The following is a 13,229-nucleotide window of genomic DNA, read 5'->3' on the forward strand; positions in this document are numbered from 1 at the left end:
TAGGGTCTTTGGTGATTCAATAAAATGTGGGGGGGAAATGGTATAGAAAGCAAACATAGATAACAGAGACAGTGTGGGAGGAGAACAGGAGGTGGCAGAGGGTAAGAGATAGGGAACCAAGGATGGGGGGAAAAAGCAAAACATACAGAAAACAAGAAATGGGAGATCATTTGCTAAGAATAACATATTTGTTGATGTGCTTGATTGAGACAATATACAGTGTACTCTAGATGGAAAATCTCATTTTGTATGCTGTAATGATGTACAGTGAATGAATGCAAATAAATAAATTGGGAAAAAAAATGTTAAGAGAAGTTTGCTTAAGACTTAAAGCCAGGAAAAAGGTTAGGATTCAGTTAAACGGTAGGTAGATGAATCTATCAACAGTTCCAGAGAAGACGAATATCCTTAAATCTGGAAAACAAAGCATAGAAGAAAATCAGTAATGTTTTAGTTAAAAGTCATAAAATTCTATTTCACAGTTCAGTCTCATGTCATTAATCTCTCTTCTGTTGAATTTGCAGTGCTACTGTGGTCTGATTTTTCCTTTTAAATTCTGAAAGTTAACACTCAATGTTATTACTGATCTTTCCAGACTTATCCCTATTATTAAGTTGGCCATTCTCTTGGTTGTTTTTTGTACTCTTATTTCTGTGTGTCTGATTTTTGTTTTCCTGGGATAGCACTCCCTTCAGCACTTCTTGGAGAGCTGGTCTGGTATTGGTAAATTCTTTCAGATTTTGTGTATCTGAGAATTCTTCCTATATGATGGATAATCTTACCAGGTATAGTATTCTTGGTTCAAGTTGTTTTTCACTTAACACTTTGAATATATTTTCCCATTCTTTCCTTGCTCATATTGTCTCCAATGAGAGGTCTGATGTTAGCCTGAAGGGATATCCTTTGAAAGTAACTTGATGTCTTTCTCTTCTCAATTTTAGTATCTTATTTCTATTTCTTATATCTATGGTTTTGGTCAATCTGGCTATTACCTGACTTGAGAAGATCTTCTTCGGTTGATTCGGTTTGTTGTGGGGTCCTTTATATTTCTTGGGTCTAGATATTCGAATGACTCTTTCAGTTTGTAAAGTTTTCTTCTAGGATTTCATTAAATAGATTATCAATGTCCTTATTTGTTTCTTCATCTTCTGGGTTACCAATTATCCAGATGTCTGGGCATTTAAGGGCATCTAGTATTACTCGTTTATTATTCTCTCTTTTTTTGGGTTGTTTTCTTTTTGAAGAATTTTTGAAGCTCAGAGGTTCTGTCTTCTACATCTGAGATTCAATCTTCTCTGTGATCTAATCTGCTTTTAATACTTTCAAGGGAGGTTTTGATTTCCTGTATTACAGCCTTCATCTCTAATAATTCCGTTTGATTCTTTTGTATGGTGTGTATTTACTCTTTCAGATTGTGCAAGAAGTTCCTCACCTCCTGGAACTTGTCTCTTTTCTCCTGCATCTTCTGCAGTATATTGTCTCTCTTCTCTTGCATCTCTGTTAGCTTTGTCACTGTGAATATTCTAAATTCTTTAACTGACATTTCCACGAATTCCATTGTATTATCCATGGAGGATGAGTTGACTTTCCCTTGAGGGAGAGATATTTTCTTGGTTTCTCATATTTCTTGTGCCTCTGTGGTGGTTTCTGGTCATCTGATGATTATACATTTTTTCCTAACTTTTGGAATTATATCTGAGCGTTCAGTAGGAGGTGATCTGCAATCTCTCTGCAGTTCCATTTTTCTCCCTTTGTGCAGCAGATTCTGTGAGAATTGAGGATTACTCTGACCCTACTAGTTCTTGGGGTCAGGAGGATGAAGTCTAGGCAGAAAATCTTTAGTTGTCCTAGTCCCTGAAAGGGGCCGCTCAGAGCTCAAATGTACACAATCCCTTCTTTAGGTGCAAAACTAAAGGTTCAGAGGGGTTAAGTCACTTTGTCCAAAGTCACACAGGCAAATATGACCACAGTTTCCCAGTACCTGTTCCTGACCTTTCACAAGAATCCTCCCCTTCTGCAGCCAAGGGTCTGCCCAATGAGAATATTCCCAAGAGTCTCCTGGATTTTGAGTGTCTTTTAAGGTGCTTCTAACCCATCTAAGCCACCAGATTCAGTAAAGTTCCAAGGTCCCCAAGGTGACCCCAGAAAAGGACATAAGTGGCAGTAACCGAGGAGTGGATTACAGGCCTCATCCACTCAGGCGAGAACAGCAGAATCCACCCGGAGCACTTCACTGAGCAGCTCGAACTGCACATCCCCGGAAAGATGTCTGGGATAGCAGGGGCTTTCCTTTCCAGCTGCATCAGCCCTCCCCAGAGCAGCAAGGGGACAGGCACCCAAACCTCCTGTGCACAGGCCTCAGGTTTAAATCCAACTTGTTCCACCTTCTAGCTCAGTCTACATTGTCTTTGTGAAACTTCATTTCCACAACTGTAAGACGACTAAAGAGGAAACTTCACCCAGAGGGAAGCCAACAGTCCTACTTCACTTTAGTCCCCAGATCACCACCCATGAGCCCAGGATCCTGAGAGGTGCCCTGCCTGGCCATTCAGTGGCTAAGGGACTGACCTAGAAGGACACGGATGGGCTGTCCCTGGGGCTATCGGGGTCTCTGCAGTGCTCACTCAATCCCAAGAGAGCCCTGCATGAGTGGGCACTTGATAAGTTTGTGTCATGTGAGAGCAAAAGGGGTGCTTTTTAAGAAGATGCCAGAACCTACTCCAGCTTCATTCCAGGTGGAGGGCCATAACCTGCCCCAGGACAAGTGTCACCAGGTGGGGTCCAGATGTTTCTTCACTTCTGCAGCCAGCCCTCCACTGTGGGATGGAAACTGGGTGAGGCAGAAACGAAAGTGAAACTGCCTCATTACGTCCTCTCTGCATCCGGGCACCCACCGATACCCTGGACCTCCCAGGGAGCAGTGAGCTAGTCATTGGCACTGGAGGATCCCCCTAAAATGACTTGGGGGTGCCTGCCTGCCCTCAGCTGGAGCCCGGGCCAGCCTTGGGAAGGGAGGTGGGCAGAGAGTGGGGCCACTGGACACACAGGGTCCTGCCACGTACTATGTCCCTGCCAGGCTCACTGGCCCTAGGTTCGGGGTCCAGTCAACCTCAGAAGGAGGAGCGGGGCTGGGGAGGCAGACGGCCTGCCCAGGCATCTGTAGTCACCTGGGCAAGTCCAGTTCGAAGGCCACAGCCGTTTCCACCACCCACCACTCCTCTGGGCCCATCAACTCGATGCAGAGGATGCTCGGGAATGAGCATCCTTATTCTGAAAATAGGAAGCACACCCACAGTGGGTGGATGCTGCATTCACAATGAAAGCGGGGTAGAAACAGCATGTTGTCAGGAGTCAGCCACCCCGAGGTGGTACGCATGTCTCCTGCCCAAAGCTAAGTGACCAGGCAGGCCCCCGGGTGTCTCCCTGAGCCTCGGGTTGTCTAGCGAGTTTCGGAACCTCCTCCCCATCCATCTTGGGAGTAGGTTTCCAGCCCGCAACCACGCCTGGCCCATGGGAGGCTCTCATTCTCTGAGATCTGGCAGGAAGCACATGTGTTCTAGGGAGCCAAGGGCAGCCCCACACAGCCATCCACAGCTTGATGGCCACCAAAAAGCCCAAAGTCCCATGTCCCCTGCCTGGGCTCTGCAGGTACCTTGAGCAACCCCCGCCCATGCGGACCATTGCTGAGGAGTCCACAGGTTCGCAGCAAGTGCAGAGGATCCCAGAGGCTGTGTGACCGCCTCTCCCAGCCCTCGCCTGACATCAGGGTCAGGAATTTCTCCTTCCAGGCCTTGGGGTCTGCTTTTCCATACAGTCCAGATACAAACCAGGGGACAGAGGCAAAAAATATTACAGGGAGGAGAAAGGATGCCCCTATAGGCAGCAGGTGGAGCTCGGAGGAGGGGGGCAGCCTGGTGCCCCTGCCCCTCTCCTGCATTGGGAAACTCCAATGTGGCATCAGGTGGCTATTTGGAATCTTCACCTGCAACCTGCTCTCCGAGAGCCCTTGCCTCCTCGAAGCCTGCAGTAAACAGACTGCTCCAGCCTCATTTAACTGGAGCTTCGCCCCGCCTGACGGTTTTGGGATGAGGCCTGGTTACATACATCAGGAAAAGACAGTCCGAGTCCCCCAGAAGAATCATCAGGGCACTTTCCAGGGAGAAGCCCTGGAGCATCCTCCCCTTCTGCACGCTGAGGGCATGCAGCTCACTCCTGGTGGCCAGGGGCCAGTTTCGTTGGACCAATTTGGCAAACCCTGACCAGGTGTGGCGTCCACTGACCCCTAGAGCACCTGAGCCTAACCTGGGCTTGGGGAAAGCTTGTGTGACCTAGCCACCCCCCCCCCCCCCCCCCCCCCCGCTCCTCCCCGCACCTCAAGGCCTAGGGCTGCTAATTTCCTGAACACAATGGCTGGACTGAGTCAGACCAGAAGGGATTTCACAACTCTGTCAGTAGGCAGGAAGGTCTCAGGGCACCCAGGTGGCCACCCACGCAGCCCTCTGCCACACAGTCAGGGGGCAAGGCTCTGGAAGGACGCCTGATGCCCCCTCTAACGTCCTAAGGGGAAACTGGCCTGCAGAGATGCCAGAGCTGCCTGCCCTTCCGACGGCTCCCCTGGCCCCCCGAGCCCAGGGCTTGTGACAGGCAGGCCGCCGCGCACCCTGTGCTCTCTGCGCTCCTGCAGAGAGTTCCTGGACACCTCACGAATGTCACCTCCTGGGGAGGACTTCTCTGTCACCGAGGGCTAACGTGGCCACAGCCATCCCTGCCATGGTACTCTTTGGTTGGCGTTTCCCGGCTCTAATTACACCCGTGCTCTGTAAATGTGCCTGACTGCTGGTGAGCCTTCATGTCCCCGTCGGGCACGAGGATGACCGAGGATCTGCACAGGTGCCTCCCTGGGCAGGCTCTCGGGACCCGCAGAGTGAATAAAAGAATTAGGCCCTGTTCTGGGACCTGCCCCTTATTCCACGGCCAGCCAGAGCACTCAGAGTCACGGTTGGCTTTGGCTGAACCACAGGGATGTGGAAAGGCTTCTGAAACCACCAGGCAGGTCACTGATCCACTGACAGACACCCTTCTGAGCTCTTCTGTGCTGTCGGAGGCTCCGGGGTTCAGTAGCAAGAACTGCCACCCCCTACCATCACAGAGCCAGCTGTGTGAAGGGGATGCGGGCAGTGAGCGAGTCAGAGAGGACTCCTAGCACTGGGTGCTGAGTGTTAAGAATGTTCTGCGTGAGTGACAAGGGGAAGACAGGTCTCCCAGAAGCTATCCTGGGGGACCTGTGGCCTGACTGTGTGTGTAACCGGCTCAGCCCTCCAGAGGTGGCCAAGGGTTCGGCAGAGCCCACGGTGGTCTAGGCAGTAGGCGTGCCTGGCACCCCGTGAGCATTAACAGGGGGCACCCAGCACTCATGGGCTGGGAGGAGCCGGGGAGCTGCACACAGATGTCTCAGGCTCCCTCGAAGGAGATTCTCCACTGAATGGGGAGCGTTCCCAGGGGCTATCACCACCTTCAGCCTGGCACCAGGACAGGCCTCCAGGAACCAGCCCACGAGGCCTCGCTGGGGCAGCACAGGCTCCAAAGGGCAGCTGCTTTCGGAGGCTCAGAGCAGGTGAGACAAAGCCCCAGGTGGCAAGAGTCCAACAGCCCAATGGGAAGGCTGGCTTGCTCCCACACAGACACCCTCTGCACCGCCCGAGGGAGGCTGCGTGCTGGGAGGGTTCAGCCGGCTGAGGCAGGGAGCACGGCCTTGGGAGGGGCCGCGGCTTCATTTCTGCCGTGTGACCTTGGACAACCTTGGACTAGCCATCCCACCTGTGGCAGGCCTGGGTTTCCCACTTGGGAGTCTGACACTGTCCCCAAAGCAAGGCCACACACCCAGGCCAGCTCTCCAAGGGGCACAGGAGTGTGGGGAGATGCTGGGGAGGGGGCTGGGCTGGGCTGGGCTGGGCTCCTGTGGGCAGGGAAAGCTGTTTAAGACGATGGCTTTGCCAGGAAGGGAGGAGGCTCACAGCCCCGGATGAGGACTTGCTTTCTCTAAAATGAATTTTACTTTTTCAAAGCAGGTAAAGTTCCCTCAAAACCTAGCTCACTGGCTGAATTCAAAGAGTGGGAACAGAAACCCTATTTACATCCGACTGTCCAGGAACTGTGTTCATGTGCTACTTCACGAAGTATTTACCGAACGCCCCAAACCTGCTCAGTCACACAAAAGCACAGCCAGCGGAGACAGGATGGTCCAGTGGTCAGGAACGGAAGCACCCAACCTCTGCCGCCCCGGCCTACGGCAGTAGGCCCCGGACAACATGAATTCCTCAATCGCACTATCCTAAGACGAATGCAAATCCAAAGTACCATCTCTCACCCACATATTTGTGTGCTGTGTTGGGGAGACAGTGAGTGACAGCCCGTCTCATTCGCTGTCACTGGAGCTGAAACAGCGAAATCTGGTGCCATCTCTATGAGCAGGTTCGGGTCCACGCCCTTTGACCCAGCACTCGCTCATCACAAAATGAATTCTGCGAGGGGACGGCACACTCACCGACTGCCCGCTGTCTATACCTGCGAAGCAGCACCATGACAAGAGATGCAGTCCATCATTTTAAGAGCTAGAGCCATGGCTGCTGGGGGACAGCTAGAGCGCGTGTGTGTGGGGGGGGGGGGGAGACAATGATGCCAGATTGTCTCCAGAGGAAGCAGTGATGCAGAATTTCTCCAAAACACGCTGTTCAGTGAAATAAGCAGGAGCACAGCGGTAGGTTCTGAGACCCACACAGGCCCGTGTCTGCCTAGGCCCCACGGAGGCCAGGCCAACAGTGGTTGCTCCTGAGGAACTGCAACACGAGGGCACATGCACAGCAGACTGGGAGAACAAAATGGAGAAAGGATCCCCAAGAGGGTGTGGTCACGCCACAATCGCTCCATTGCTTTATCCCGTCCAGACTGGGGGCACACGAACCTGGAGCGCTTTTCAAGCCACTGGGCCAGGATTTGAACCTGGTCAGCCATATGGTATCTGATGCTCTTAACCACTAGGCTTCAGGGCTGGCCTCTAACTCTTCTTTTTTTTAAGTTCATTGCTTTCTTTCTCCCATGAGTGAGACGGAGAGTGGGGCAGAGGGAGAGAGGGAGAGAGGGAGAAAAGCAGCACCCGACAGGGTCCTGACGCCACAACCCACCCCCAGCCCCGAGCCAGCCCCAGATCATGGACAAGTATGTGCCTGGCTTATCTGCAGAGGCCTCTGGACTTGAACCAGTACCATGCCAAAGAGGATTACCTACCACTGTACCACCACTGTCTGCCCCAGGCTAACTTCTCATCTTGTACTACTTCGAGTCCTCCGAACTTTGGAAAGCATATGCATTAGTAAATATTCAAGAAGATTCACAAAGCAATAAGCATCAGCAAATAACAGCAACACGATGACTAACGAAGACTCTCAGCTTTTTCAAGAAACCCAGCACAAACTCTCCTCGAAGTATTTAAATGGAAATATCATATTAATGTAATTGTCTCAGCTTCCCCTCTCATGAAATAGGTGAAGACAGCCACCCTGCCTGCCAGGAGTAAGACTCAGATGGTCTCATGTTAAAAGAGGACAGAGCCCACTGTGAAATGCTGGGAGGCCGCCAACATGATGGAGCGCCCTCCTGAACTATATCCACCACCCCGAGTTTGAAATCCACAAGCCCTACAAGGGGTCCCCCACTGATCCCCTGGAGATCAGTTAGTGATGAGCACAACCTCAGGGTCACTCCCAAACTGCCAAAACCCCAACACCAAGCCTATGCATGCCAAGGTGCCTGCACAGTGGCATCTGTAGGCAGAGACCCACTCACTACCCCAAACAGCAGCAGGAGCAGCCACCTGCAGAGTCCCAGGCCCATTCCAAGCACGTGGCATGTCCAGCGAACTTGCATACTGTGGACAGCAACCCGAGGCTGAGTACCACTACCCCCACTCTACAGATGAGGAAACTGAGGCACAGACGGGTTAAGCAGACCCAGCTGTGATGGCGCAGCAGCAGCACACCACGCGGCCATCTGAAAGATCAGGGTTTGGTTCCTGGGTCACTCTTAGCCGCCGGACACGTGTGCCCCTAACATCCCAGCTGTCTGGTCGGGCTGGGGATGGATCCTGCATAAGACCCTGTGAAGGTGCCTATCTTTCTTTCTTTTTCTTTCTAGAAAGAAAAAGAAGGGTTAAGTAATCTGCCCAGGATCACATGGGTAGCCCGTGGTGGAGCTGACCTGAAACCCATGCAGGCCCATCAACAGACAATCCGTGCCTAGGTGGGTGTGTTCTCCCACTCTGAGTCCAGCTTGCTCCCTGGAGGCTGGTGGGAAGTGCCTGCGTGCAAGGCTGGTTGGGGGTATCCCCGTGCACTGCTGCAAAGGAAACCTAAGTCGGCCCCTCCTCCCACCCCTACACCCCCGAAATGGTGGCAAGTCCAGACACTAAAACATGCTCACAACTACCCACCCACACACCGCCATCTAAGCAGACCCAGCTGTGATGGCGCAGCAGCAGCACACCACGCGGCCATCTGAAAGATCAGGGTTTGGTTCCTGGGTCACTCTTAGCCGCCGGACACGTGTGCCCCTAACATCCCAGCTGTCTGGTCGGGCTGGGGATGGATCCTGCATAAGACCCTGTGAAGGTGCCTATCTTTCTTTCTTTTTCTCTCTTTCTAGAAAGAAAAAGAAGGGTTAAGTAATCTGCCCAGGATCACATGGGTAGCCCGTGGTGGAGCTGACCTGAAACCCATGCAGGCCCATCAACAGACAATCCGTGCCTAGGTGGGTGTGTTCTCCCACTCTGAGTCCAGCTTGCTCCCTGGAGGCTGGTGGGAAGTGCCTGCGTGCAAGGCTGGTTGGGGGTATCCCCGTGCACTGCTGCAAAGGAAACCTAAGTCGGCCCCTCCTCCCACCCCTACACCCCCGAAATGGTGGCAAGTCCAGACACTAAAACATGCTCACAACTACCCACCCACACACCGCCATCACTTCGTCCTGGAAAAGCTCCTCCTTCCTCCCCCCACAGAATCTCCCTAAAGAATTCCAGCCCAGACTGTTAAGCTGTCCCAACAAAAAGGGACCTGCGAGCTGGCCCTATTTAAAAGAAGAAATATAGGGCCCACAGGGAAGGGATAGCCATCAGCACCCTCTCTCTCCCTGGCATGCCTCCCAGGCCATCAAGCTCTCAGCCCCACAAGGGCATCGGCTCTGTGGCTCTAACCCAGCATACCCCAACCCGCCACCAAACGCCAGGCCCAGACTCCGGGAGGTGCTCAGAAAAGACAGGCGTGCATGAAGCCCTCAGTTCCTTCTGCAGGAGCACACAAATGCTCCCTGGCGGGAAAGGACGCGATGAGAACACGTCTGAGATTGCTCCATAAACACGCTTCCTGCAGGCCGAGGCGGCCCGCTGCCCTCTGAATTTCTCAAGAACGAGAACCTCAGACATTCTTCTGCTTTTGGAGCCTTGTGAGCCTCCAGAAAGCCCAGGCCTAACCTGGGCAAGGAGGAAACACTTCATAAACAAGACAGCCACATTCTGGGGTGCAGAGGCCTGGCGATCAGGCTAGAGAAGCCCTCACGCTGGCTGTGCAAGTCCCTTACACTCCCCGAGCCTCAGTTTCTCCAGCCCTCCACTCCTGGGCTGCTGGGAAGACTGAATAGGAGAGGTACCTGGAAGCACCTCATCAAAAACAGCTCTTCTTATACAAAGACAGACGAGGTTCACCCACATCTTCTACCAAAAGGCTTTACGAAGTCAGGGGCCTATTCCACTACCTCCTGCACTGTCGGTTCAGCTGTAGGAAGAACGGGAAGGGGAGACAGAGCTGACCAAGCAGAGGATCAGAAACAGGGAACTGGGCCGGACAGCGCCCCCAGCAGGGCACCGCGGAGAGCCAACAGCACACAAAAGGAAACTACCATCGTCCAGAACTTCTGACCAGCAGCTTTACTTCTTCACTTCTCCAAGGCCCCTTCTGGACATCTCGGGAAAAGCCACAAAGAGAAGGTGGCGGGAGCTGCCAGGGTGCTCCGGAGAGGACAGAGGCAGGCCGATGGGAGGGCAGGAGGGAACACAACCAGAGCGTGTCTGGCTGAGGGAAGGAAACAGCGGAGTACCAGGAACAGCACGATCGCAGCTGCTCCACGGCCCACCCGCTGGCTAGCCGGAGGCCACTTCCTATCGGGGCATCTGTGACAGGGCTGGCCCCTGGGCCTACCTAAGGTAGGTGGGACACTTCCCGGGACCTGACTCCAACCTGCCGATGTCACCATCGCACACTGCCCCCTCACGCGCTCCTGCAGGACAGGCTCTTACACTTGCTGAGGGCATGACTCAGCCTTGCCAGGAAAGTGTTTCCAGGGACAAGACAGCGGCAGCAGAGTCCTGGGAAGATAAGGAGGGCAGCCACTCTCCGTGCTGGGTGTCCAGGAGAAAGGTTTTGCTCTCCCAGGGAGTCTCAAGGTCACCAGGTTAGAGGTTAAACAAAAAGAGCAAAAGTAATGGGGCTGGGTGGAGGGTGTAGAGGTGGTACAGTTGGACCCGCATGAGAAAGGTCCTGGTTTGCGCCCTGGGCCCTCCCTGTACACACCAGGTGCACGTGCGCTCATGGCCATGACCTGGCTGAGATGGACGGTGGGTCCTGCTGTCTGTCTCTCTTTCTTTCTCGTGGAAGAAATAAATAAATAGAAGACTTTTTTAAAAATTTAAAAAGAAAACAAGTGGGCAAAAGAAAGAGCCTGCCTGTCTCCGGCCTGCTTCCCCATCTGTAAAACAAAGGGGCTGATGAGATGGCCTCCACCATCTCTTCCTGCTCCAAGGCTCGATGTTTTAAAGGCTTGACATTCAGCTAAACCACTCCAGGCCAGTGTCTGGCGCTGACACTGTCCCAAACATTCAGAGCAGAACCTCGAGTCATTTCCAAACACTTCTGGACTATTTCATTGGAGAATTCATACACAGTTCATCACCCATAAATAAAGAAGCGCTGTCTCTCAGATTCTGAATATCAAAAACGTGACAACGACCATCCACCTTGCTGCGTGGGCCAAAGATCGCTCGGGCACGCACACCAGTGCAACAGTTGAAGCCTTTTGCAGCCAGTGTAGAAACATGGCCACCAGGGGGCACTGCCTTGAAAGTAATCAAGAAGAAACAAAAACTCTTTTTGGTGTTTTCTTTTCCTTCTTAAGCTGAAGTGACAAAACATCTACAGCGTCCCTAACGCAAACATGGAGCAGGCTTCCTGGGGTTCTAGAATGGCCTGGATGCTTTCTGCCTTCTCTCTTTGAAGCCAATATTTTGGCCCAAAGGAGGCAACCTGACTTGGAACACAACTCCCCAGGAATTACTGCTCCACTCCCAGTTTTCCCCAGCTTACCCTGAACCCTGCCCCCACCCCAAGACAGAGGGATCCAGAAGAAGAGCAAGGTGATCTGGAGCCGGCTGTGAGTCTCAGCAAGGACCATTCTTCTAGAACCTCCTAATTACAGAGCAAAACACACCGACCCAACAATCAGCCTCAAGCTGCAGCTGCAGACACAGGATGACACAAATACAGTCCTCAGTAAAAAGGGTACAAGGTATTAACTGGGGCTTCTCAAGTCTCCTGTGCCTGCAGGGGGAGCTCCAGCACCTCACATCAGAACTGGGCTTCCAGAACATGCCAAAGGGGCTTCTCCAAATCTCTTCGTTGTCTGGGGGACTCAAGTGCGTGTGTCAGCCACGCAACGTTCAAGTGTCTTTATTTAATGTACCAAAGCCCCAGGACCCATTTTCAAAGCTCTGGCTGTGCGTTCTTCCTGGTTCCCTACCGCCATGAAAGCTTGCTTTCTCCTAGGGAAGCCGGCCATCCCAAGAGGCACAGAAGTCAGAGTTCTTTCATAGGAGCTGCAGAAGAGCTCCTGTGGGCTTGCAGGGGCCAAAGGAGCAGCAGGTACCACGATAGGTGTGGAGGGGCACAGAGGTGGTGCCAGGCCCGCCTGCACAAACCAGGCTCCAGGGCTAGAAAACCCAACTGCTCAATTCAAGATGCTCAGAGACCCAACAGGGGTAGAAATTCAAGTGGGACCCATTTCCAAAAGCCAAAGCTACTGAGTGGACACACTGCACAACAAAGGTTTCCACCTGGAGTTTACAAAAGGCTTCAGTGGCTGTATTCACCCAGGCTTTCATTGAGAATGGTCTTTTACTAACAGCAAAGCCACAGTTGGAGGACAAGGCAAGGCACACCTGACGCAAGCCCCAGCACTCCTGTCACTTATTAAGAATGCCATCTATTAAACCCATAAACCCCCACTCCACCACTGAGCACCAGCATGAGGATGGGGGCTCGGCCCAGACGGCGGAAGGTCATTCTACACCACACGCCTGCATCCTGCACCTTCTATGGCCACAAGCTCCCTCGCCGCGGTACCCTAGGCAGGGCACCCCACCCCACTGCTGATCTGTCCCCCTTCTCAGACACGTGGCTCAGAATTACCACCCTGGCCAATTCGCAAGGTTGCTGGAGGTTCTAATGAGACAGCAAATCCCCACTTCCATGCCAAGTATCGCCACTGCCTTCCAGTCGGCTTACCCCAGTGACATGCAACGACAGCCTCAAGAGCTAGGCATACACGGAGCACACAGTAGGTGGCCCGCAGACGTTGCTACCCTCACCCGCTAGAGGGAAGGGGACTAAGGAAGAAAACACTCCGGTCCCAAAGTGCCCCCGAACCCCCAGCAGGCAGCGTTGAGTTCCCGAATTTCCCTGGTCCCTCTGCCAGCCCCCGGTGGCGCTCCCACTGCGCCCCGGGCATCTGGGGGCCTCCCAGGCACAGTGCACCTGAGGGCCCGGGTCCGAGCCACCTCGTCCACACTGGCCACTGCTTGCCTCGAACACAGCCGGCGGCCCCGGTGGCCACCTGGCTCCTCGGACTCGATTTGCCCGCGCACGGCTTCTTTCTGTGTGGCTCTAACCTCCCAAAAGCCCGCGGAGGCTGAGGCCGGGGTCCCCGGGTGCCGGAGCCGCGTCCCCTCTTACCTGCACAGCTCAGCGAAGGCCTGGAAATTGAGCTTCTTGATTTTCTTCTCGCTCAGCCAGTAGCCGACTCGCTTCCCTTTCAGGAAGGTCTGCATCTTCCTCCTGGGGCGGGGAGCCGGGGTCCGGAGGAAATCGCCCACAGGCCGAGTCTGGCGGCCCGGCGCGCGCCGCGAGCGTGCGGCC

The 13,229-nt window shown here is 53.4% G+C and overlaps 1 protein-coding gene across 1 annotated transcript in view; it reads right to left on the reverse strand.

The window, feature by feature from the left end:
• The window catches only part of ITPK1 (inositol-tetrakisphosphate 1-kinase), a gene marked incomplete in the record, with an annotated part of 178,242 nt that extends 165,019 nt beyond the window's left edge, over positions 1–13,223 (reverse strand). Inside the window, 1 exon segment of the mRNA XM_014590644.1 lies at positions 13,047–13,223. Within this exon segment, the coding sequence (XP_014446130.1) occupies positions 13,047–13,141 (95 nt within the window).
• Positions 13,224–13,229: the final 6 nt, after the last annotated feature.

Source organism: Tupaia chinensis, unplaced genomic scaffold (assembly GCF_000334495.1).
Source record: "Tupaia chinensis unplaced genomic scaffold, TupChi_1.0 Scaffold000469_1, whole genome shotgun sequence".
Lineage (NCBI taxonomy): Eukaryota > Metazoa > Chordata > Mammalia > Scandentia > Tupaiidae > Tupaia > Tupaia belangeri.